The sequence below is a fragment of the Haemaphysalis longicornis genome, unplaced genomic scaffold (assembly GCF_048455015.1).
Source record: "Haemaphysalis longicornis isolate Haplotype H1 unplaced genomic scaffold, Haemaphysalis longicornis Haplotype H1 scaffold_8, whole genome shotgun sequence".
In the NCBI taxonomy this organism is placed as follows: Eukaryota; Metazoa; Arthropoda; class Arachnida; order Ixodida; family Ixodidae; genus Haemaphysalis; species Haemaphysalis longicornis.
Genome location: NW_027526445.1, coordinates 46,700,914 through 46,727,382, shown reverse-complemented (window position 1 = coordinate 46,727,382; position 26,469 = coordinate 46,700,914). Strand labels below are relative to the sequence as shown.

At 49.6% G+C, this 26,469-nt stretch overlaps 1 protein-coding gene across 2 annotated transcripts in view; it reads left to right on the top strand.

Moving 5' to 3' along the window:
* Positions 1-26,469, top strand: part of Actn (alpha actinin) — a 125,230-nt gene that overhangs the window by 74,279 nt on the left and 24,482 nt on the right. For both annotated transcript variants that reach the window (XM_077681801.1, XM_077681802.1), the window contains exons 2-3: positions 22,350-22,671; positions 26,197-26,284. In XM_077681801.1, the coding sequence (XP_077537927.1) occupies positions 22,350-22,671; positions 26,197-26,284 (410 nt within the window). The remainder of the gene's footprint in view (positions 1-22,349; positions 22,672-26,196; positions 26,285-26,469) is intronic.

Genomic DNA, 26,469 nt, shown 5'->3' with positions numbered 1-26,469 from the left:
AAAAAAATTACAAGAAAGGTAATTAAATGAGAGAGGATTGAAGAACGATCCTTAATAAATAACTACAATTTCAATCGTTAAAAAAATGTGCAGATTTAAAATTATGCGTAAATATTACAGTAAGAGAACAGACGCCGTTTCTAGAAAAATAGATTCTTGAGATACCGCCCAAAGACAAATCAATACAACGCGATTGAGGAACCTTCTTTAATACACAATTACTGGAGAAATCGTTTGTAAGAAATTGAGTGCACTTATGATTATGCCGGGATAAAAAATATTAACATAAAAAATCTGTAACTGATTGCAATTGTTCACTAAGTTGTTTTTTTTTTCCTATAATCGATTCATGAATCACCTGTTTGTACCGAAATCGACCTGCACTGGAATGTGCGGATGCTTAACTGTGCGTGTAATCCTATGTTCATGCACGGAAAAGGCCTTGTAAAAATACCCCCAAAACAAATGTGTTATTCTATTTTTTTTTTTGTAACCCGAATTTTGGATTCTAAATCCCGAAGGACGTTCGCCCTAAGGGTCAGCCACCTGTCCCTCCCTGAATTTCTCTCGGCACATGGGAACAGGGGAAAGGACGTGCATGGCGCCGGCTCCCGCGGGAGCTCCTAGAACTTTTGCACTTGGATCGGCCCACGGCTACCATTCGTGTCGCTTAAATTAATACGCGCTGCAGCGTCCGCTAGCCAAAACAACCCTTTCAGGAGCTCAAGGCGTAGTTTTCCAAGAACGCGCCGAAGCGGATGACGTGGACTACCGAGGGATAAGAGACGTGAGGGTGAAGGTGAAAAATCCTTCCCCGCAAGTGGACGAATATTTCAGTATTCGTCCACTTTTGTGTACGGTGCTCTTCACTATCGGATTCGCCAAACAGGGATTTGTTCCCAGATCGTCAATACGAATGCTTTCCCCTGTTTTACTATTTTGCACAAATGTCAATATGCGTGCATAAATTTCGTTGTCATACTGCAAACTTCGTCTTCATGGCCCCCATTTTACTATTGCAACGAGAAGTCCCCCGAAGAGCGCAAAGCCACCCCAACCTACAGTTGGCGTGCAAGACGGAATATCAACGAACAATCCCTCTGTTATTATTGATCCCATGATGATTGATTGATTGTGGGGTTTAACGCGCCGACGCAACGCAGGCGATGAGGCGCGCCGTAGTGGAGGGCTCCGGATTAATTTTGACCACCTGGGGATCTTTATCGTGCGCCGAAATCTCGTACACACGGGCGTTTTTGCTTTTCGCCTCCATCAGAAAAGCGGCCGCCGCGGCCGGGAATCGAACCCGCGACCTCGTGCTCAGCAGCGCAACGCCTTAGCCACTGAGCCACCGCGGCGGGTATTGATTCCATTCCAGCTTTCCTGCTGAAAATATAACTGGACGGGAACCTAGTTAATTCACAAGAAAATCATATTTCGCACAGTCCAAGCAGTGGACTTGGATATGAAAATCCAAATAGTTTGCGTGTCATACAATATCAAAAGTTACTACTCATACACTTCAAAGGGATATTTAAAAGGCCATGAAGCCTGGGAGAACAAAATTATAAACGTGCAACTGCGCACAAAGCAAGCTTTTGCCCCATCATTGGCTGTGCGAGAAGTCATTGCACTGCGCTCAATAACTTCATAGTAATCACATCTGGAAGAATTGCAGTAAGCTGGAAAGCTGCACCTGGTCTTCTTTTATTCAACTATTTGTTATACCCTTTTTTGCGAGCAGGTGGCAATGAAATTATTTTTTACAGTGCAGCTGTAAGTCGCTCGCTCGTGTGCATTTCTACTTCGCCCGGTTATATCAGCAGGATCGTTCCGCAGATTACGCTTTGCGAAAAAGCCCCAACTTATTCTGGAAACTGTTGTAGCATTAAATCCAGCGTAGACATCTGAGAAAAAATTATGGTGCCGCCTGACAGATCTTTCATCATTTACTTGTCGTAATTAGGTGGACTCCACAGTGAAATGGTAAGCGATGAGGAATTCTCTTTTGTTGTAAACATGTGAACGTCTACGGGATGAGAATGGTTACAAAAAATGGCTGTAACTCTTGTTTTGGTAAGGAGACCCCGAAACATATAAATGAAACCTGTCTGCTGAGGCGTCTACATTATCGTGGGGAGTTTTAGCTTAGGCGATATCACGGGTAATTACCAGTCGCAGTTTTGATAGAACGAACATAAATCCGCTGCTCCTAAGACATTCCATTAGCGTCTCGAAAACAGCGTAAAACAGGGAACCTCATATTTGTCCGTTAGAATAAAACTGCAGCCATTTCAAATTTGATTACGATTTTGAACTGAGAAATAACTTAAATCGCGAATAACAATCGTATTGTGTTCCTTGGGCTCGTTCGAACTACGTCCGGTGAATACACTCGCAAAGAGGATACAACCGACTCTCGATAATTAAAAGTCGCTTAATTAGAAGTTTCGGTTAACCTGAAGGGATGATCTAGCTGGTATCGGCAATTGTACGTGCAATTCAATGGAAAAATTGCCCGATAATTCGAAGCCAAAACCAATTATGTCGGTTAATTGGAAGGTACTTTGAATAAAAACATACAGGTAGCAGTCGTTTCTCCATTAAATTCAAATTTTTCGGCGCCAAAACACCACCGTGCACTGTGTTATGTCGACGCATGGCAACTGCGGCCGTGCGCAGCCAGTTCCGTTGGAACTCATGCCAACGTACGCATCGCTACGTTCTTTGCTGCACACAACTCCGTGTAAGCGGTTTGCGGGCTGGACGCTTCAGGCTTCGACTTTAGCGATGAGTCTTAACACTCAGGGAAAACAATGTCGTGTGCTTTAATTGGCTAGGAAAATCGAGGTTGCGACCAAAATCAAGAAGGAAGACGTGTAGCGTAGTTATGGCAATGTTTTCGCGGTACTTTCCGTTTCATTGATTGATTGATTGATGGATTGATTATGGGGTTTAACGCGCCGATGCAATGCAGGCAATGAGGCGCGCCGTAGTGGAGCGCTCCGGATTAAATTAGACCACATGAAAAATCTTTAACATGCGCAGAAACCTCGAACGCACCGGCATCCTGGTTTTTCGCATCCATCGGAAAAGCGGCAGCCGCGGCCGGGAATCGATCCCGCGTCCTTGGGCTCAGCAGCACGCCATAGCCACTGAGCCACCACGGCGGGATTCTGTTTGTTTGACAGTTGGGTTTGTTCGAAGCTTTTTACGGTTCTCATGGAGTTCGTATTAATATGAGTCAATTGCGAAATTGCAATTCAAAGCGATTTTGTAACTCAATTCGTAACATCATTTTCACTGATATCTAACTGCTTCACTGTCTAACAGTTGAGCACGACTGATGGTCAGTTTTTATACGAAGCTTTCGTATTTTGCTACCAACTGTGCGGATCGCTGCGAAGTTGTTCGTTTTGGCCTTCTGCGTTTTTAAAGCGAAGCTTCCGAAAGGTTCAAATATTCCAGCAAAGATTCAACGAATAAACAGACGTTTTTGGCAATGCCGCATAACCAGCCCCTGACCTAAAATAACGCAGAATTGCGAGCAAGAACATTTGTAATAAATAAGGTCGAATCAAAGGTCTGAGGGCCACGTGCGGCCCGCGGGCTGCGCGTTTGAAACCCCTGCTTTAAAGAAATAGATCAGGAGCCTGGCGGGTCGGGAACGGCTAGCGGGGCTGCGGCCGCGGTTGGGGTCAAGAAGACGACGTGGGCCACGTCTGAAGCCTGCATGCAGACTTTACTGCAGGATCAATACATGTTTTTCCAATGCAATCAGAGATGCCAAAAAAAAAGAATAAAACGTGATCGAGGAACAATTCTCAACAAATAATTACAGGAAAAATCTGTTCAAGCAAGTCGAGTGCATTTATATGAGGCTTTGTCTATATCCGACGGTATTATAAGCCCTCCACTAAAGCGATGCCCACCGGCGTTTTTGATGAAAAATACCCCGTAGGGCTGTAGTGCCTAGCATATAGTACGAGGCACCGCAGTCTGGCACAGCTTCGCCTTTCACTAAAGTAACGTAACGTAAACGAATCGAACATGACCTAAACATCAGAAAAAAAAAGTTAGGACACCAAAAAGTAACCTAAGCTGAGAAAATTATAATTATGTCTGAAAATGAAAAAAAAAAAAAAGAGAGAACCGACAACGACTCCTGCGGTATACTGTTAAATAGACCTTTCCAGCACCGGTCCTCCTACTAGCGGCTGCCACGTCGAACTAAAATTAGCAGTAAGCCCCCCCCCTCCCCCAAGTCAGGCTTTCGGAGAACCTGTGCACAAAATATCGCCGTCTCGTATTCCCCGCGCACCCCCTGTCACGTGTACCTTTCACATGAATGTCACATTAGCAGGCGCACTTTCCCGTGACTAATCTGCAGTCGTCTCCGCGCCCCTTTTTCTTATTTTTTTTTTTACATTTTACTCACTCCCTGACTGATACACGAGTGCTCGCAGCGTGGACAGCCTCAACAATCTTTCCCCCTCTCTTTTGAAAGTGTTGTGTGCACTCGCGAACTCACCACCAGCAGTGGAAAGAGAATAAATAAAGACGTGCAACGCTAGAAAGAATACCTGCTACCCAAGCAGTAAGCTCAGGGGCGCCCTTTTGTTCATTTTTTACAGCGGGAAGGGTAGGCAGTGGAGGCAAAAAGGTTCCTGCCCTAACTGCCTCCTCTCCCTCCCGCCCCACCGAGTCATAAGATCCAAAGGGTCGGTACATCCATCCGAGTCATTATATCCAACGCGTCACTAGATCCAACGGGTCAGTAGATCCAACCGAGTCACTAGATCCAACGCGTCACTAGATCCAACGAGTCAGTAGATCCACGAATGGATGTAATGACTCGTTGGATCTACTGACGCGTTGGATCTAGTGACTCGGAATCCTTCACATGCTAGTATCTACATTATTAATTCGAAGTTCGCGATCAAATTAGTACCATTGTTATCGGGACGAAGCGGTCTTCCTAATGAACCGAACCTGTTCCATTTTGTCATCGTCGACTTAGAGGTGATATATGGTGGTCGTTATATGGTGTACGTGGTATAGTTTTACCCGGGGATAGTGTATCACGGTAGCGTCCAACGCCAGCGTTCGATCACAAGCACGGACCCGGGGTCGGAGGCCGCTTTCGACGTTGCGAGCTGCAGGAAGCAGTCCTGCGTGGCAAATCGCTCGGCATTTCAAACCTCGATCACGTTCGCCTCTCACGCGCACTCTCTTCGGGCAGCAGCCCCCTCACTCAACTTGCACTAGCGGGCGCTGCTCCGCTTCACGGCAATGCCAGAGCGCGGAAAACAGTCGTGGCGGCAGGCGGGTTTGTCGACTCCAACTGGCTAGCTCATCCTCCACGTAGCTTAGTTTTGCGCGTTCTCCTTCCAAGTCTGCGCGCAAGAAAAAAAAAAAAAGAAAAAGAAAAGAAAAAAAGAAAAAAAAAACTGTGGTTGATTCCTCTGTCATGGGAATCGGTAAAACACGAAAGGGAAATGTGCAGTGAAATCTGCAGCTTAGCGTGATTTGCGGGACGGCGCCTGTCTTGTGGGTGTGCTTGGCGAGCGACGTCCTGCTGGCGGGTCGCTTCGGCAAAGGTATACTGGCGTCATTTCCGCGACGGATACGACGTCAGTGAAATCTTGGTGTACCGTGTATCCCGGCATAAAACACTTTCGTGTTAAAATATAAAACCTGAGAACGAAGCCGAAGTATATAACGTACTCATTATACTCGGTTACAACTTAAGAACGGCACCACTTCATGTAGTGTATCACTCCGCCAAAGCGCCGGACCCGTGTTGTCAGTGCGCGCGCGTTTTGAAAGGGGTTTGCTATGAATGCGTGATATCGTCTGCCTTGTCTCACGCAGTTCGTTTGTCGCCACTGGAGTCGTGTATAAGCATATTAAGTCCAAAAATCACGGGAACGGCTCACACCATGTTCAAAATATTCCTAGTAACGCCCTACTTGCGCCGCGCGGAAAAACATCCGGCTACGGTGATAAGGCACAGCGGCAACTTCTGGTGCCGTTCTTAAGTTGTCACCGAGTATAGTACTAAAGGTTGCTTCCTCGCAAGAAGACGCTGTGTGCAGGGGTGTACCGTTTACAGGCCGCTTGCTCCGTTGTACTGGCGTCATTTCCGTGACGGATATGACGTCAGTTAGATCTTGGTGGACCCATCATAAAACACTTTCGTGTTAAAAAGTAGAAGTGATGATGATGAGGATGAAAACTTATATTGGACAGAGCGGAAGGTGTTACGGCCCCTCGCCGCGTGGACTCCTTAGTCCAGGAACCATTGCGCTCTATAGTTCATTCCACAAGCTAGGTGCAGCGCTGTGGAGGCTACATTGTTGTCAACAGTCCGCCCACTGGGTACGTCTGACTCACCGTGAAGGTGGCCTTGAGAGGACATTTCCTTCTCCCCTCTAGGCAGGTGGAACAGCAAGGCCCCGGCGCCTTTAAATTTGCCGCTTCCTTCACGGTGAGTTAGGGGCCCTCAGAGGGCGGACTGTTGACAACAATGTAGCCTCCACAGCGCTGCACCTAGCTTGTGGAATGAACTGCCAGGTGGGCCCCTGCAACCAGGCTCTTCTGGTCCACTGGGGTCGAGAGGGAGGGGGATTTTTGCAAATAGCCGGGTAAGAACGATGATGATAATGATGATGTTGGTTGGATTTTTGTGGCGCAAGGCGAACTCGGGCAAAGAGCGCCAAATCAGTGGTTATGACGAAGGGTGAAGATGTGAGGGTGAAGAACGAATGATCGGCATCGGAGTAATATGGTGGCGACTTCACTTGCTATGCGTAGCGGTTCAAGGCCGTGGCCCTCGTTTTCATCTGTGGCTATGAGTGTTTTGCGGGGCAGTGGTTTTGGAAGAGTTATCTCTTTTTCGACATCAGTCTGCACCCGTGCGCCCGCCGTCTTCATCTCTCCGCGTGCTCCGTACACCGGGACCGCCTAATCGGCGAGGGCGTTGTTAAGCCGACACCGCTCCTCTTGTTCGTGAAGCGGCATCTGCAGTTCGTGCCCGAGATAAGGCTGCATCGGCCTTCGTGCTCGAGAACGCCTTCTGTGCCTCTCTTGTTGCGCAGGAGCTCGCTTTCGCATTAGATTCGTATCTAAACGCCGGAAACGAGGTGAGAAAGATGGACGGCGCCGAACCTTACTGTTTTGTGGCGTGCGTCAGCTCCCCGGAGAAGGCTGTCCCGTGAGGTCGCCGCTTGTGGCCTCCGCTGTTCGCGCCCCGGCTGGATTAACCGGTTCTCGCCGCGGCGGCGGGCTTGGCTCTTATCTCTCGGAAAAGATGTTGCTCGCTGTTTCGTCTGTAGTTAACAATTTCCGCAACGTCTCCATTTGGTCGTGAAGCAACTCTAAGCGGACATGTCTTAGGGCGATCATCCGACGCCATCCTGAGCGACGAGCTTGCGCTGGCTGTCGAATCGTTCGCGTGTTCGTAGAGGAGTTCGCACGATGTACATACCTGTTGTCGGCAGTGAATGTGGGCCGCACTTTTTCTTCGTGGCGTGTGTCCGTCGCCGTTTGTCCGTTCATTGTGTCACGGCGCGTGTTCTGGTGCCTCGCCACGACTTGATCGGGTTTTCCTTAATGCTGGGCTTGGTTTATGAAAGTTTGCGTTAAAATTGGCCCATGTAGTTTTTTGGGTGAGCCAGACTTGAGTACTTTGTGTCTTCATGGCCCCTGTAAATCTACGCTACGGGAGGCGCGTGATAAGGTCTGCCCAGTTTGTGCGTCGTAACGTTACGTTTAGCATGTTACTGGTCGTTTAAGGACTGGTCTAATTAAGGACTGTTCTCTCTCTCTCGCTCTCTCTGCAATAGTTCGTGGATTAAATGTGAGCATGTTACCTGCCGCGGTGGCTCAGTGGCTAAGGCGTTGTGCTGCTGAGCACGAGCTCGCGGGTTCGCTTCGCGGCGGCCGCTTTTCTGACGGAGGCGAAAAGCAAAAACGCCCGTATGTAGGAGATTTCGGCGTTAAAATTTCGACCACGTTAAAGATCCCCACGTGGTCGAAATTAATCCGGAGCCCTCCACTACGGCGCGCCTCGTCGCCTGTGTAGGGTCGGCGCGTTGAACCAATCAATCAAATGTCAACATGCTATTCCACTTGGAGCAGGCCACTAATCCACGAGTGCTTGGTCGAACTCGAGCATATTTTTGTCTAATTTGATCCACTGTCGGCTGCAATCCGCAGTGTTCGCTGCTGTCTATGCAAACCGCATCAGAATGGGCGCAGTCGTCGTGCGGCGGCGGCGGGCTGTTGCTCCTTAGCCCGGTATGCGTGCCTCCTCGTCGCGAAGGAACGCTGGCTGCGGCGAGGGTGCGTGGTGACTCATATCCAAAACAAGGAGCCCGCGGGGGCATGCCTTCTGACGAAAGGCTTTCCTCGCCCCCTATCCGTGGCCCGTCTTCTTCTCCCCCCCCCCGAGTCCTGGTTGACTTGCGCCTGACGGCTTCTGACGAGCGCCCCTTTCCACGACCACCGCCGCGCCCGCGAGGCGGCTCAGGAGCGGTGTCTTTTAACTTGGGGGAAAAAATGGCAGCGGGCGTTTCGCCTTGGATGCACAGACAGCGAACAGCGGGAGGCAGTAAAATGGATTCAAAGGAGTCGAGAGGGTGCTTCACGAACTCTCTGTTCGGGCTGCCGTCCTGTGAGCCAAGAGGAAGGATTGGCGTGCATTTTACGCGGATTCATGTTGCACGGGCATGAAAACGGAGTGCGGTTTCGTTTAAATTTAAGGAACGAAAAAAAAAAAAAAACGCCTGAAGTATTAAAAATGTTCAAATTTCGCGCTACAGTGACGTGTATGGCAGGAGTGATGTCATTTGGGCCAGCATTAAAAGAATTTTCAGTGTGTTGACTGCGCATTACCATTGCACAAATAGGATCCAGTGGAACTAGAGGCCCTCAATACAACGTTCCAGTATGTTGGGCGGCCGCCAATCGCGCAAACAAGATCCTGTGACGTCATAGAAAGGTTTACCGGAAAGGGGGGCGCCACTGCTTCAAATGTTTCCCTTAGTATCTGCATTATTTTTTCGGAGCTTGCGATAACATTGGTATCATCGTTATTGGGACAAAGCGGTCTTGATGAACCAAGCTGCATTTTGTCTTCGTGGCCCCTTTAAGTGTTAGCAATCAAATTTGTTTTATACGCAAAAGCAGGAACAAAAAATTGCAGTGGCTTAGCTCGGCTATGCCAGGATATGCGTAGCGTGAGCTAAGGTTCAGCAATCCAATCGAATCCAATCCAATCCAGTCCAGTTCGGTCCGGTACAGTCCAGTCCAGTCACTGCTCCTCGCGCATGCGTAGCACGGCTCTCCAGGAGCCACGCGAAACGGCTATCAAGCGGCTCCAGCGCAGCGTCAGACTTGGCTACTGCGCAGCGGAGGCGCGCAGCTGGGCACGCGTCGGCGCCAGTGCGTCTGCCGCGCCATGACGTCACTCCTCTGGAATGCGCAGACCGGCGAATGTGCTGACCCGATTCTCAACATATCCGTACTACAATTGGATTGGAAATCCAATCCAATCCAATGCTCCTCGCGCTTGCGCAGCACGGCCCTTCAGGGTCCGCGCGAAACTTGCCAACCTCGACCACTGTAGCTTACGCTACAATAACTGTCGAAATACCTGACCCTTAGTAGTGCTGGTGAGCCAAAAATCACGCAATTTTACTTTGCCGGGTGCTCTCTTTTTAGCCCCTTTCCGCTCTCGCTCTCTCTCCTTACGTTTAACTCTGGGAGCCATGAGTGACCCGCGTTCTATAAATGGCGGCCCTCAGCGTTCGTTTTCGTTGTTGCAGGCTTGCTTGTGCAGCGGGGAAACGGTTCTTTTGCGGCTCCTTTTGCCTCTCCTACGCGCCAAAATAGACACTCGCGCCCGGGATCGTCCTTCTGCTGTAGGAGCCAGCACGAAGCAGCAGACGATATTCTCGGGCCGGCAGACGAGAGGCGACGAACGCGTGGTCGTCTGCTACCGCGCTTGCGCAATCGCCTTGCGTGACTTCATATTCGGGACGTTTCGTCTGCTCCACTCACTCACTCACTCACTGTCCGTGCACACCCCCGTACCCCCTTTTTTTTTTTTTTTTTCACCACTCGCCTTTTTTTTCTCCCTCTTTTTGTCAACGCATAGTTCAATCTAATTTTGACTGCGTGGAAAGGCCAGCAGCGGGAGCGAACGAAACGGAATCCGTGGAAAGGGTGCAGACTGTGTATGGTTTCCGTTGTTCGGCGTTTTAAGGCTGGGCCTTCCTGTTGGCTCACGCTTTTCAAATACGTATAAGGGTTCAGTGCGGTGCGTTCACGTGCGTTTCTGGCCTAATTTGAGCCATCTTTTGAAGAAGTGGCGCCACGTTTATATTCGTTTTTTTTTTTTTTGAGCGCTCCTACCCGTCACTCAGTTGCCGGTTTGTTAAGGGAGCCGTTGCAGCAGTGTGGCTATTGGCGGTGAGCGCGACCACGGGTGGCGCTGCGAAGGGCGCAATAATTCTAGATATGTGTGAAGAACAGCAACTGGTAATAGTTAACCGGGAGCACAAATGCGACGGGCAGATAACGTGGCAAAGCGGCAATAGACAGTCTTGCATAGACTACGGCCTGGTCTCAGAGCACACGTACGAGCGGTTGAACCAAATGACGATAGATGAAGAAGGAGAAAACAGCCTGGGAAGCGACCACAGGCGTATAATTCTTAAATTTGACAGTGGAGGGGCTAGGCAGGAAACACCGGAGGTTGGGCTCCCGAAATTAAGCGAAAAGCAGATAGCAGACATTGTCAATAGCATCAGAGGCCCAGCCCACGAAGGTGTGGGAATATGACGAGGTTGTGAGTTGTATACAGAAGGAAATGTACAAAGTAAGGAAACAAAACCGCTGGAGGGGTAAAAGGAAACCACGAAGCTGGTGGGACAAGGAAATTAAACTGGCTATATTGAAGGGCGACAACGGGCTTCAAGGTTGCACAGAAAGGCAAAACAAATGGGATATCAGGATGAAGAGGTGCAGTTACGGTGGAGCCGGTACCGAGAAAAGAAATTTGAGGTGCAAAAACTAGTACAAGCAAAGATTAAAACAGCGAGTGAGAAATGGGTATCAGGTATACGCAAGAAGGATAAGAGCGCCCCCCAAAAATTCTGGAATCATTTAATAGCATTGGGAACGACGACTAAAGAGGTGCAGACTCAGATACAGGACGGGGACGGTAACGTTCTCCTGGGGGACAGCGCATTAAAATACCTACATGGAGTCATAGCAAATACTTTCGGCCAAACACGCGAGATATCGGCTGCTCGGACACATGTGGCCAATAGAAGAGCGACAGATAAAAAATTTAATATCGAATTGTTGGACTGGAAAAAGGCAGAACACAGTGTTCCCAAAAGTACGGCAACAGGACCGGATGGTATCCCAATAGAGATTATCAACCATTTGGGACCAGCGGGAAAGACGCACTTGTATAGAGCCATCGATCCCACGCAATGGCGCGAAAGCAGAATGAGGTTGATCTATAAAGGCAAGGGAGAGAAGGACAAGGCGAGCTCTTACAGGCCGATTACAGTCACGTCAGTGCTCTATAGATTAGCTATACAAGCCATCAAAACGGAGTTGTTGAAGTGGGTGGAAAGTAACGGTATTTTAGGGGAACTGCAAAATGGATTTAGACCAGGTCGACGCTTAGAAGACAATATTTTCGTAATAACCCAGACCATCGAAATTTCGGCAGCACAGGACAGGCCTACATGGCTACTGTTTCTGGACATAAAGGGAGCCTATGACAACGTAGATAGGGGATTGCTGTGGCTTATACTGGAAGAAGAGGGGATTGGGTCAGAATTTGTGGGGCTGCTAAGGGCAGTATATGAGGATAACAAGGCGCATATTACATGGGAAGGGCGTACAGGCACAGAGCCCGTGTACATTCGCAGAGGTTTAAAACAGGGGTGCCCCCTTTCGCCATTGCTGTTCACACTTTACATTAGAGGAATGGAAAGACGATTGGAGGAGAGTGGATTAGGCTTTGACTTGTCGTACCGAAGCAATGGAGAGTTGGTGGAGCAACGGATTCCGGGATTGATGTACGCGGACGATATAGTGTTGCTGGCTGATAATGCGGAAGACCTTCAAAAACTGGCCGACATTTGTGGTGAGGAGGCAACTTACCTAGGCCTACATTTTAACCCACAGAAATCTGGAGTCATGGTGTTCAACGAGGAAGCTCATACAGCGCCAATAAGAATTCAACAGGAAGCCATACCAGTTGTAAATAAGTACAAATACTTGGGGATCTGGCTTAATGAAGGAAAAGGCTACCTGAATGCCCATGAAGAACACCTCAAACTGAAAGGGAAACGAAATGCAGCAGTAATGAAACATAGAGCACTTTGGCGATACAATAAGTACGAGGTAGTGCGAGGCATCTGGAAAGGGGTAATGGTGCCGGCGCTCACGTTCTCCAATGCCGTATTGTGCTTAAAGTCCGATATCCTGTCGGGACTGGAGGTTAACCAAAAGGCAGTCGGCAGATTAGCACTGGGAGCTCACAGTAAGACTACAAATGAGGCGGTAAAGGCGATATGGGTTGGGCTTCATTTGAGGCGAGGGAAGCGCAAAGTAAGATAAGTTTTGAGGAGCGGCTTAGACATTTAGATGAGAAGAACTGGGCAAGCAGAGTGCACAGGTACGTGTACCTTAAAAGTGTGGACACCCAATGGCGGAAGAGGACGCGCAAGCTGGCGACTAAATATACCTTGACCGCGGCAAATAAACAAGGGAGGGGGGGGGGGGGGCAGTTAAAAAGCAAGTTAAGGAAACAGAGACGCTCATGTGGAAAGAGAGGATGGAAAAGAAGGGATCGCTGGGAATCTACAAAGCAAGCAAAAAAGAGATCCGGAAAGAGAACTTTTATGACAACAATAAAGGTAGTGCGTTGCTCTTTGAGGCGCGGGCTGGCTGCTTGAGAACTCGAACTTACATGAGCAAATATTCGTCACAGGATGAGACATGTGTTGTATGTGACAGGGATAAAGAAACAATAGACCACATAGTAATAGGATGCCAAAAGATTCAGCCGGATAGAATTGGGGAGAAAGTCCTACTTCCTGAGGCACTGGGCTTCGCAATCGATGGAAGCATTAACTGGTCAGCAGTAGGTATTACTAAGCAGCGGCTAGAGAATTGGTGGAAAAAAAGCAGGGAAGTCGATAAAATAACATCCCAGCCAGGGGTAGCGGCAGGGCAGAATTAAAAAGAAAGCCGAGTTGAGGGACTAAATTTAAATTCAAACAACTAAGATAGGCTAGATGGCGCTCGCCGTCACCCCGATTCGAAGGGGAGGCCTTTAATCATCATCATCATCATCATCATCACCATCATCATCGTCGTCGTGACGTCGGCTTAGGGATTCTCGCGTTTGTCGTCTGCTTCACTCGGGCTCGCTCTATATGCTGCTTCTTTGCACTCGGTTAACTGTTGCAGGGGTGAGACAGCTGCGCATATTGCGCACTTTTGATACAAATTTGTTTTCCTGCGCCAGGCTGCTCCAGAAGCTTGAAAATTGCAAAAATTGCGCCAAACTGCTCCAAAACAGTCTGAGAGCCAAGGATTTCAACGCTCCCACCAGTTTCAGTGGGGAAAAATGCCTACTGACGGCACAATTTTCCAGCACCCCCAAGGTGATCCTATTTGTAAAGGTTCAATTGATTGATCATTCAATGAAAAAACCCGCATAAAATTGTCCCCAAAATAGTTTTTTCGAAGGTCATTATGTCGGGTTGCACATGTTATATTCTGTGCGTTTTTGTTTTTTTTAAGTTTTCCCACCGAAAACCATTGCAAAGTCCTGTAGAAAAACACTTATGTGTGCTGAGGCGACAAACTATTTGGGCAAGCTGATGAAAAAAATGCCCCGTATCTCCAGAATGACATTACTGGGCGCCGCCTTCTTGGTGTGGTGAAGATTGGAAAACATGGCTGCCGGTCGAAGCAGTTGCTCGTGGTTCACGCCGATTTCTACCGTGGTTTTGGTTATGGGGGTGGCTGCGTTTATTAGTCGTTTTATCTGTTGCAGGAAGTTGTTCGACTCGAAAGACGGGAATTCATGTCGGCCTTGAGTGTGAGGCACGGCACGGTGCGTGCCTGAAGTGAAATTTTGGACTCATTGCGGTGTTTTAAAACGCTTAAGTATTGGTGCCTGTGACAGCGAGCTTGCGAGCGGCGGGAATGGGACGATCGACACTGCAGAAGGGGTGGCGCAGGCTACATCGTCGCAAAATGTTCAAGCAAGGTTCGCCGATAGCGGGAAGGGCTATTATTGCACGCTAGTAATAATGGTTCATCTATCTGAACTGAAATTTATTGCCAAAAGAGTGGTGGCCAAACATACGAACGTTACTCAAATTACGATCGTAGTGAACGTGCACCTTGAGGATTGATATGGGAGGGCTGGTGGGGTGCGACGACTGCCACCTCGCTTTGCGCGACTTTTGCCGTGGCTCTTACACTTGCGCATAAAGCCGAGTCTGGGGATTCAAAAAAATAATTTCGGCATTCACATGGTAATAAAAATGCATTGCGAGTGCTTAGTTTTTTAATTCGATATTTGCAATGGCACTCCACGCTATCTTGCATAGAGCCTAAGAATTTAAAAATGGTTTATAAAAAGGTAGTGCAGTCCGTACATTGTGATACTATGGTAGAAAACTTTATTGAAAGGCTGTTTCAGTGTTATGTACGTACAGAACCGGTGCACTTTTGCCCCCCTAGTTGTTACAAATTTTATTTTTTAGGCTCCTAAGGTGTCATAATAAATGTGGTTCTCCTGCTCCAAACCAAGGTTCTTCTGCTCCAAAATCAAGATTTCGCTGCTCCAAAAACTGCTCCCAAATCTCATTTAGCTGTCTCACCCCTGCTGTTGATGTTTGTCCGCACCAGATTTTGCGTATGCGCAACTTTTTATTATAAGAAAAGACTTAAAATCGCATACACTAGCTGTGGGGGTGATTTGCAGTATAGTTTTCGACACCGCTTCGGAAGAAACATTGACGGCGTGGCTCCTTTCCTGCGAAGCCGGTCCTGCGCGGGGAGTCGGAGCTAGGCGTCAGCTTCTGTATTCAGAAATCTTTCGGACAAGGGAACATCCTGAGTCTAAAAACCAACAGCAGCGAAAATGCAAGACCAAAACAAAATCCAGGCCTTCGGGGCTCTCGGCTTTGGCAGAAGGCACTACGATTCCTGGTAATCGTATGTAAGGTAAAACAGTTTTTGCAACTTTGCCGAACGCTCGAAAGTTTTGTATCACATCACTTTACATTGTCATAGCATGAAAGTGGGCCGACATGCACTATGGGGCGCAAAAAATGTAAGTTGAGTTCCAAATAACCTACGTGTGTATAGGCGCGTGCTGATGCAGACTTTTAACCAGTATGGAGGCTTATTGAGCAAAACGGGAAACGTGTACGGTAAAAATACAGTAACAATATGTTTCTTCAGACCTCTGAGGGACATTTCGGTACATTTCCGACAACCATGCCTTCCCAATATTCAGATTAATAACACTGCACTCAGGAGTACGAGGAGGAGGAGAAAAAAACTTTAGCAGTAAAATCAAGCTGGTTAGTGGGCGGGTTCCTCAGTCCAGGACAGAGAGTAAGAATAATTTTCTTCAATTCATCGAATGTGATCCCGAGTAGGCCAGGATTTGTTATTTACGCGTGAAGGGGTTGGAAAACAATAAATAGCTGCTTGGAGGTATTAATCGGTTATGATTATTCATAATACTGAAAAACCGGCACGTACACTATTTATTGCGTTTCTCAGCGAGTATATCAAGCCTTCAACACCGTAATCATGTCATAGCTGTTCATGTTGAGATTCGGTTCGTTAGTTACGATAGAAATTGGGGGCGGAAAAGTCGCCTTCCAGTATTCTGGACAGCGTCGTCTGCGCCGTTTCTCGGTGCGTTGCACAAACCTTCTCATTGCATTTGCATGTGAATAAACTCACGCTGCGAATATGCACCTTCTTGTACGCAGCCTTACCGAAAGCCAATTTCTGAAGATTGTAGTGTATGCCTCACAGCCTGAAGAACATATCTACACGAACTATGTGCGCCTCTCAAACATCACCAAACCTCCTAATAAGACGTGCGTGGCGGCGCAGAAAATTTAATGCCTTGGAAGAAACATTCACTTGATACAACTCAATAACAACGAAAGAAATAGAAGACAACCGCTTTGTTTCCTGCTTTGTGATGCGCGTGTAGGGACGCGCTGCTTGGTGCGTAGCATTAGACTGATGAGTATTTATAAGAACATATCGAAAATACTTTAGGGGAGCCTACGCATTTTGCATACTTACCGAGGAGCTCTGAGCCCTGAACCTGGCAAATAAGCTAGAAAGGACGAGTTACACACGATTATCTATCTGACCGATGCTCTGAAGAAAGTTGGTCTGTCTCTCCTCATTCGTTGCGAACTTTTGCGGTACACAGCTTGCAGTTATTAAGAGCTGTCAGAAGCTGGAAAAATAACTGAATTACTGGAAATACGCTTTTCGATGCCCTAAAAGATCAAAGCGGGCGATTTTTAGCTTAGGTTTTGCTGCCCGTCACAAGCGGACCTCAGCGGAGCGAGTGTATCAGCGGCGCAAGTGTAGTAGACGACAGCGGCGCGAGTCCCTAAGCTGACGTCAGAGCCAGGGGGCGCCACTCAAACATCTCACCGCCAATACTTACGAAAGCTTGTCGTTTAGTGCGTAAGCAATGCAAAAAAAATTTCCTTGTAGCGTCAATATCTGGCCAGCGTTTACAAACCACGCAATTTTCAAACCTGCGTCGTTTCCGGTGTAAATGTTTCGCTTAATTGCCACTTAGCTGGCACCTTGTGCGAACTTGTGTACGTCCTGCGGTACCAAATCACAGCTTTCGTACCGCTAATTGGTCTTGAACGCGCTGTTGTTTCGACGTTTGCACGTGGTTCTCTAAACTTGCGCAACCGAGTCTGGATGACATAGGCCATGGCATCTTGCGTTTGAGTGGCACTCATAGGTATACGCTACCTGCATGCATCAATGGCACTACGGCTTCTTATAGTTTTCCATTGCTTAAATTATGCTCTGTAATTTTTTTGTTTGTGTACATTGTCACCCGAACGTCAGTGACGTCACGGGATATTTCTCGGTGTCGTTTTAAATCCTGCTTCGTTCTCGTTCAGTGCTTCGTCAATTTTTTTTTAATTTTTCCGCTTTTATGGATAAGGAAAACAGCCATTTGCGTCGTTTAGTGGCTGTTTATTTGCAAAGGCGCCCTTGTGTGAAAAATTGCGTCGAAGAATATTCCCTTGTTTGGTCTTGCATTTAAATGTAATGCTGCTCAAATTCCTGCACCGCCCCAACACTGCAGCTGTGTCATTGTAGACCTCCTCCTTTCTTTCGGGTTGCCTTGGACCGACGTCTTGCTTTAACCATTGTTCGCCGTCGCCAGCTGACGTCTGAGCGTTTAGCAGCTCTGTGAAAATGAATCACTGGCGCACCCATCGCATGTCGTAGTTGTCACCTAAGTGATCGATCACTTGCTCGTCTGCTAGTAGTATTGTTGACAAAGGCCGGTCGCAGCAGCAGCTTTGAAGTCATGGCATTTAAGTTTCTAAATAAAGGTGCCAGCTTGTGAAACGTGTGTTATTTGGTGCTAACATTGGGTTGTGAAAGTTTGACATAATTCTATCGGAGCGGTAGGCTGTTCTGGCTATAGCCAGATTTGTGGAAGCTTATTGCTTGTATTTCGACGACGTTACTTTCTTCTCCGTTTGAATACACGCGAGTGCGTGTTTGTGGTATTCGTCTGCATCTTTTTTCCTTCCTATGCGGTTTTCGCCGCAAAGCGAAAATCCATTTATCTTCAGAGCGCCATGAGTTGCGCTGGTAGTTTCAGCGGTTTTGGGTACTCGATCGTTAAATGGGCGAGCCAGTGTTGAACTTGGGTCTCGTCTACGGCCTGCACCTAGCTGTGACGCTTACAAGGTGCTTCGTATTGTCTGGCTGGTGGCGACAATTGCCGTCCTCTTCTTTTCGTGTTTACAGGCAAAATATTTCTGGAACGTGGCCATCACGTCACAAAGCTTTTCTGGATTTTCTTGGAAGCGTTTATTGAACGGAAGAGTGGGTGGCCTTCTTAGTCCAGAAAGCCGCGAGTCGGAGCAGCAGCCTGGGCGCGAGCGTTGAGGCTTTCCTGGGCCTTGCATCGCGAGGCATTCCCAGACGAGCTTGTAGGTGGTGTTTTGGACGTAGCCAGAGGGGCAGTTGTATACGGGTAAGTGGAAGGGGGGATGTAGTGGAGTATCAAAGCTGCGCCAATATTTTAAAGACGATAGTCTTCCTTTGCCGGCTACTTATAAACCCAGAAATTTTGGTCCGTCCGTCCGTCCGTTTCTCCATTCAGCTTCCGGGACAAAAGTTAAAAGAATTCTTGAACGAGAATTTTACATCGGGAAAACTACAACTGGAAACACTCTTCATGCATATACTCGCAAAAAGAGAACATTAGGCATATTTGAGGCAAGACATCAACACATAACTGGTATTTCCGTTTTTTTTTTAAAACTAAATGTACATGGCTGCGTGATTTTTGCGAAAGCAAACAAAATTGTACGCGTTGAAAACCATGTTTTGACCCAAAAGCACGAAAAGGTTCTCGCGCATTCCATGGCGCGAACTCGGGGCGGCATTTCAAGAAGTCCAAAAGTAACAGGAGGTTTTAGTAAAGTAGATAGCGCGCGAGAAGTGGATCGCGGGAAAGTTTAATCGACTGGACCAAACCTCCACCGTGATTATCGCGGGAGGAGGGAGACGGAAGGGAAGAGGACAGAGGCATTTACGGGGCAGGAGCATGCGGAAGACTGTCGTCTTTGGCGATATTTGCAGCGAAGTAAACAGATACGCGGCCGTTCAACTCTCTCTCTCTCTCTCTCTCTCTCTCTCTCTGCAATCAGGTGAGATCGGTGGTTGTTAGGCCACGCACTGCGTGACTGATTCACACTTCTAATGGGGGACTCCTGTCGTATGTCCAGTTTGTCGTCTGCCGAGCGCGCGGGCTTACGATTAGTGAAAGGGTCTGTAGAGCGTTACGTAATATTCCTTCCAAGGCCTCTTAAACGGTGTAATTTATTTTGCGCAGAAAACTTACTATTCAGGCTCAGTGCACATTTAACGAAAATTCCTCACCGAGACATGTGCTGCTCCCATGTGCTGTCGACCGCGTACGTGCACCGAGATTGTGACCCCAGCCTCGGTTTCGCCTGGTGCTGGATTTTTAATGCGGAAGGCCCGGGACTGTCGTTGATATTCCCGCTATTTTGATGTTCGCCTTTGTCGTCATCTGTAATATGTCGCAGCATAAAGAAGGAGTGCGCGATCCTGTTGCAAACCCTGGGAGGGCGCCCAAGGGCGGCGCCATAGAGTTATACTACTGCCTGCGCGCGTCGAAGCTGTTTTCCATTAACGTGGCCGACAAAATTTCTACATCTACTCCGTCTCCATCTGCTTGCAGTTTTTGTACGGTTTAGAAGGCTAATGCGATGTTTCCCGTCGGTTTTTCGGGCTTTCGAACGCCCTCCTATAGCCGGTGTCGTCTGCTGAGTGGCTGCAGAGCAGACGACACTGTCGCAGCACGGCAGGCGCGCGTGCCGCTTTCGCCGGGGCTGGGGAGGTCGCCACCAGAATAGTTTTCCGTCAACACGGTCGACGATGTAGTGGCACGGCTTGGGGCTTTGGGCGGGGCGGCCCTTTCCAACCTCCCGCTTTCACCTCGACCTTCTTGGCAAGCGGCTTCGGCCGAAATTTTTTCCGCCCCGTGTGGTGCTAGCTGCGGGGGCGGTAGATGAACCGGGCCACTGCAGCTGACGAGACGCGCGAGGAATGCGCTGAAAAACGGCGGGAAAACGGGACAAAGTTTTGCGACCCGTGCTGCTGCCCCGTTTTTCCTTTTCTCTTCTCCGTACACGTGCGCATGGCCCGCCGAAAGCGCCGACTGGCACTTGATGAATTGTGGCGGAAACGTTTAAAGAGCGCCTGGAACTAGAATTTTTGGCATTGACCTTTCCAGGGCGCGGCACGCTGGTTGCGTGCTAGTTTAAGGTAGCTCAGTGAACTGTGGACTTTTTTTCTCTACTGCCGTGGTGGCCCAAGATATGTAATTGTCTAAATCAAGGTGACATATGACTGCAATATTAAAACACGTACGCTGTTGCAATGTTCCTCCACAAAATGGCTTTCACAATAATGTCACTGTAGCTTACGTATACGAAGGAAAAGTGTCGGACATGTTCAACTGCAATGAAAAAGAGGCGCCAAATGCAACTTTTTATGGTTACCTCTGAAGCCTCCTTGCTTTGAAATGCACTGTGAAGATATGAAATTGTCCTGTTTATTTTTGTTGATGATTAGGACACTACAAGTTGCAAAGAAGAAACCAATGTATGCTAGCAAAAATCTAATATATTATTCTACCAAATTCTACCAGGCATTGGTCAGTTTGGGATCTTTCTATCTCAGCCTTTTGAGCATGCGTTGGTAACCCACTTTCTGATCTGTTGCTGCAAATGCAGGCACAGTGACCCATAAAAATAATCTGTAGCCCTACAGTGCAGCCAACCTTATTGCCAAGGTGCAGCTTTGGCACGTGAAACTTGAAATTGAACCTATTTTGTAGGGCCATGAATTGTAGTGCAGAGAATGAACCGGGAAATGTGATGGGAAGAATTTATGCAAGTTGCAATTGTTGGGTCATTACGTTATTTCTTCGCAAACTCTAGGTGTGCATGTACATTGTGGCCAAGTGCAGGAAATAACTGCAGGCTGATTGGCACTGCAAGCAATGCGCACATATTAATTTAAAAAAATAAAATTTGAGATTATTCAGCAAGTACTTATCTGAAAACTGGACGGCAGTGTTTGCGACCTCCTTTCTCAACGCTGATTTTCGTGTAAGAGGAACTTCACCATCTCACCAAGGTTAAGGTTGAGAGAGCTGCTACAGCCATAAGGCTCTGCATTACGAGTTTACAATCATACTTTTAATGAGAGCAATCAATCATCCTGACAAAGCAACAGATTTTCCCCACTTTCCAATAATCTGCACGTAGTAATTTGGGCCCTGGTTATCTCCTACAAACAAGAAAAAAAGAGGAAAAATTTGGAAGCTTGAAACTTCTGTTTGTCTGTCTGTCTGTTTGTCTGTCTGTCTGCCTTGCCAAGCCAGCCTTTAGGTTGACGCACCAAAGGTGCCTAATTTCGTACTAAAAATTGTCATGTCGAGTGACGTCAGTGGTTTGTAATGAATATTCAACAAAGATAGCAAAATGCTTGTTCTTCTATTAACAAAGACAGATTGCAATCGGAACTCTGGGAAAACAGTAATCTGGGTAGCCAAATCAACGCTAAAGTGTCGTAAACAAGCAATGACAATAGACGCATTTTACGTAATGCACCACTGGTGCGACCCACCTTTGCTGCGAGGAAAAGAACCATCGCCCAACGACTTTTAAAAAAATTATTATTTTTGAGTTTCCGATTTCAGGCAGTTGCTTTAAATGCAGCAGCCACATGTTCTTTGCTTGAAGGGTTGCATGGAGGAAGCGAAAGTGTCTCTGAAGGCATCAGCTCATTTCCTGATGAGTTCGGTTTAAGAAGTAGATTTGAGAAATTCCTCAGGGTGATATTAGAAATGGCCGTAGTACTAAATTATTGCTCAGTGATTAGCTGCATTATGAGCGAGTTCATTGCTAAAAATGAAAAACAAAAACACCGCATGGTGTGTCAAGATTTAAGTGCGTGTTACATATACCCAGGTGTTCCTAGTTTGACCTGCAGCCTTCCTTTGCAGCATGCCTCTTAGCACAGGCACAGCTTTGATACGCAAAACCCCAAAATTTTGATTTTAGTGACTGTACGTTGCATTTATGACTTGGTGGTTGTAACAAATACCTCCCAAAAATAAAAGAAAATGCATGATTAGGATTATTTCGTTTGGGATAGAAGTGTTCCTGGCCATATTTGTTTGTCCTATGAACATACTTTTATGGATGTAAATAGAACTTCTGCACATAGGTATATGTGTGAATAACGACCTTTGCTAGATATTGCATGAGCATCATCTTATGCTGTCATTTATTTGTGTTTTGTTTGCAGAATACATTTCTGTGTGTCCTACAAACGTCCTTTCACAAACATAAAATGGGACGTTCACACGTAGACGTACATCCGATTAACATCTCTTGCGGGACATTGCGTGGTTGTTGACGGTCTGCCCCCCCCCCCCCCTCCTTTCGCAGACCTTCACGGCGTGGTGCAACTCTCACCTGCGCAAGGCGGGCACCCAGATCGACAACATCGAGGAGGACTTCCGCAATGGGCTGAAGCTGATGCTGCTGCTGGAGGTGATCTCGGGTGAGACGCTGCCCAAGCCCGACCGGGGCAAGATGCGCTTCCACAAGATCGCCAACGTCAACAAGGCGCTGGACTTCATCGCCTCCAAGGGCGTCAAGCTGGTCTCCATCGGCGCCGAGGAGATCGTTGACGGCAACGTCAAGATGACCCTGGGCCTCATCTGGACCATCATCCTCCGCTTCGCCATCCAGGACATCTCAGTTGAAGGTTGGTCGCCACATGTAATCCCCAGAAAGTCCCTAGCACTTTTTTTTTTTAATCTTTGTGGGATATACAAGGGGTTCCTGGGCGACTTAGCCAGTCCTGGCGTAAGCCACCACGCTAGCTCCCGGCGTGTCAACCACGCGGGCTCCCATGGCTACGGCAGCCCAGCGAGGTTCGCCGATACGAGAACACAGTAGACAGTAGTGCCGAAGCACAGCCGTTTATTTGGGGAATCCCAAAGCATGCGAGCACAAGGCTCGACGGCGTTCACGAATCACGCCGTCCGGGTCGTGACCGCGAACGGGAGGCAGGCACTCACGGCGCGCGACAAACAAAGCTCCCACCTGAGATGCATGTATCCACCACCGCCGCGTTCCGCCGATCTCGTCCCGACCGGGTCTCCGACGAGACTCTCGACTCCCGTGCGCGCACGCTCGCGCCGCCCGCGCCCGCGCGCCTATCCCCGCACACATCGGTGGCGCCATCTCTCGGGGGACGCCGACGAACCAGCGGAGCGCCGGACCGGTTCCAGCGCACAAGCGTCTCTCCCGAAGCGCGCGCTGGCTCGGGATCGCAGGTCGCGGTTCTCCACGATTCCCACACTCCTCCCCCCTAAAACTGGACGCCACTTGAGCTCGAGTGACGCCACGGTGCACCACACTCGTCACGTCTCAAGTCAGCAAAACAGCCACCGAACGCCACTCCACCCCAAAGTTCGCCACACGATGCCGCCGTCGCGATGCTCGCCTCACAAACCCGCAAACACATTGCAATGGTTCCAAGTCTCTCGCGGTTGGGCAGCACAGCAGGTTGGCAGGCCCGGGGGTAGCTGCAGCCGCAGCCGACGAACGCCGGGGTCGCGCCATGATGCGACCCCCACTCCCAGCTCGAGGCGGCAACAGGAACGGCCGCGCCCACTGCGGCTGCCCGAAGGCTCGCGCCGCTCACGTAGGCGCCAGATACCGCCGCCTCCTGGGTTCCGTGGCCGCTTCGGCCGCAGGTCCTCCCGAACGGTTGGCTGCCGCCCGGCAGGCCGGAGCAGCAATTGGCGGTAGCTCCGCGGGCCGCGCTCGGCCCCGCCGGTGGTTCAGCAGGCCATCCTCGCTGTCCGTGGCAGTGGTGACTGGCGTGGCTCCCGGTGGTATCCGTTTGCAGGTCTCGCTCTCACCGTCCAGTTTAAACGATTCCCAAACTTGACGTGGGGAGCAGCGGGACTCCGCAATCTCCTGTGACTGGCCGGAAACCTTATCGACGATCTCGCCAAATAGGGTAACAAAGATGCCCGAGGGGACTCCCCCTTGCACGTTCGCTTGCTCGCGGAATCGCGAGTCCGGCAACTGTGCTCCAGCAGCCACCCCCGCCTGGAGGCAGCTCGCCTGACTATTACGGGTTGTCGGCATCGAAACGCCCGTCCGAGCTATTTCGGCCTGGTGCGTTGGTCGGCAAAGCAGCGTCAGCATCAAGCAGGCGGGCTCCTGCAACTCACTCGCAGCAATACAAGCTGCCGTAGAGCCAGCGCCAACCGCAATACCAGCGGCTTACGGGCGCAAATCACCGGTATAGGTCGCCTGAGAGTCCGTCTCTTACTAAGACTGGCGATCTCTCGCGACCAACGAGCCCGCTGCCGAGCCGCGCGAAGCTCTTACTGCCTAAACGCAATCTCGAGCGGAGTCTTCACGGCATCGAGACGCACGCACTCCTGAAGCGCGGAGACAACGGTCCCATTGCTCCCGCTTCCCCCCGCAGCGAGAGGAGACTGATTCTTCAGCGATCCCCCTCGCTCTTTGTCAGGCGTCAAATCGGCAAACACTCCGCCTCGGACTCGAAGCGCAGTAGCGGCGGGCTCATCGTGCGGCTTGCGAACTCCCAAACACCGCACCCTCGCTCGGTAGTGTCCGCCGCGCCTGGGGGAAACTTCAACCGGCGCCGCCGGCGCGACTGCGCGGGGACGGCGCTACGAGGAAGGCGACCCGTCGCCATGTTGGAACAAGGCCTACGCACCTCCCGTCTCGCAAGCGGGCCGCGACTGCGGTGCTCGGAGGTATCCTACTGACTCACCGCCTGGTGCGGGTAGGAAGGTTTACACATTTGCCGTCACGGCTGTATCGGGCATCATAACTGTCTGCCTGCAACCGACTGGCGCGAGGCGTTTCGTCCGAAGTCTTCCGGACAAAGGGTAGCGGGCTACGACTGCAGCAACGCATTTCTCGGGGAGCTAGCAACCTCGAATTCGTCCGAATACGAGCCCCACGTTGGGCGCCATGTGGGATATACAAGGGGTTCCTGGGCGACTTAGCCAGTCCTGGCGTAAGCCACCACGCTAGCTCCCGGCGTGTCAACCACGCGGGCTCCCATGGCTACGGCAGCCCAGCGAGGTTCGCCGATACGAGAACACAGTAGACAGTAGTGCCGAAGCACAGCCGTTTATTTGGGGAATCCCAAAGCATGCGAGCACAAGGCTCGACGGCGTTCACGAATCACGCCGTCCGGGTCGTGACCGCGAACGGGAGGCAGGCACTCACGGCGCGCGACAAACAAAGCTCCCACCTGAGATGCAGGTATCCACCACCGCCGCGTTCCGCCGATCTCGTCCCGACCGGGTCTCCGACGAGACTCTCGACTCCCGTGCGCGCAAGCTCGCGCCGCCCGCGCCCGCGCGCCTATCCCCGCACACATCGGTGGCGCCATCTCTCGGGGGACGCCGACGAACCAGCGGAGCGCCGGACCGGTTCCAGCGCACAAGCGTCTCTCCCGAAGCGCGCGCTGGCTCGGGATCGCAGGTCGCGGTTCTCCACGATTCCCACATCTTTCACATTTGCGTGAACAAAGGCGTAGGCCAATTTTATTTGGAAGTGTGGAACTACGACTTTTCACAAAGGTGCTATCAAGCTGGGCGCATGGCAGTTGGTTCCATCTTGTAGACAAGCCTTCTGCTGGTGGGCTAGCATCTGTGTTGGGTATTTAAATTTTCGTGCTCATAAGGCCTTTTTTGAAAAGCAAACATCAGTTTGCATTTTCTTTGCATTTTGTTTCAGACCTGTCGATTCTGGCACTTGTTTTGATGCCGTGGTTGAAGCACTGCCACCCTTGCCGTGCTCCGTAGTATCCACCACACAATACTGACCCCTGCCCCTAAAGGAAGGGTCACTCTGAATCAGGGCCGTAGACGGAAATTTTTTTTTTCGGGGAAGGAGAAGTTTTGCTAAAAGGGACGCTAACACCCGCTTATGTGGTGCCTGGGAAAAAAATTCAGGGGGTGTTTGAATTCCCAGACCCCACCCCCTCTGGCTACATCCCTGCTTTGGATGCTCCTCTGGCTTGCAGTTTGTCTAGCTTTGTGGAGAGTGCCCATCCAAAGGCATATTCCACATCTGGACATGTGCAAATGGCTTTGGAAGAACTCCAAAAGGACAAGGGAATGCCACGGACAGACAGACGGGCACAACTGCTTTGTTGGTGGCAATGCTGGGACTGTTGTGGCGTGCCTCATGTTGACCTCTTGCATTTTTTTTCTCCCCTCTCGTGCAGAGATGACTGCCAAAGAAGGTCTGCTGCTGTGGTGCCAGAGAAAGACAGCCCCCTACAAGAACGTCAACGTCCAGAACTTCCACCTCAGGCAAGGACCACCCTTCTCAGTTCCTTCCCCTTCCGCTAGATGGTATTCCCTGAAAACGGTTAGCTGTCAGTTTCTTTGCTCGGCAACACAGGAAACGGCCATGGCGCGGGTTGTGCTAACACTAGCGTGCGTCATCTGCTCCGTTTCAACCCGCTTCTCAACGGTGGTGTCAACAGAGATGTTAT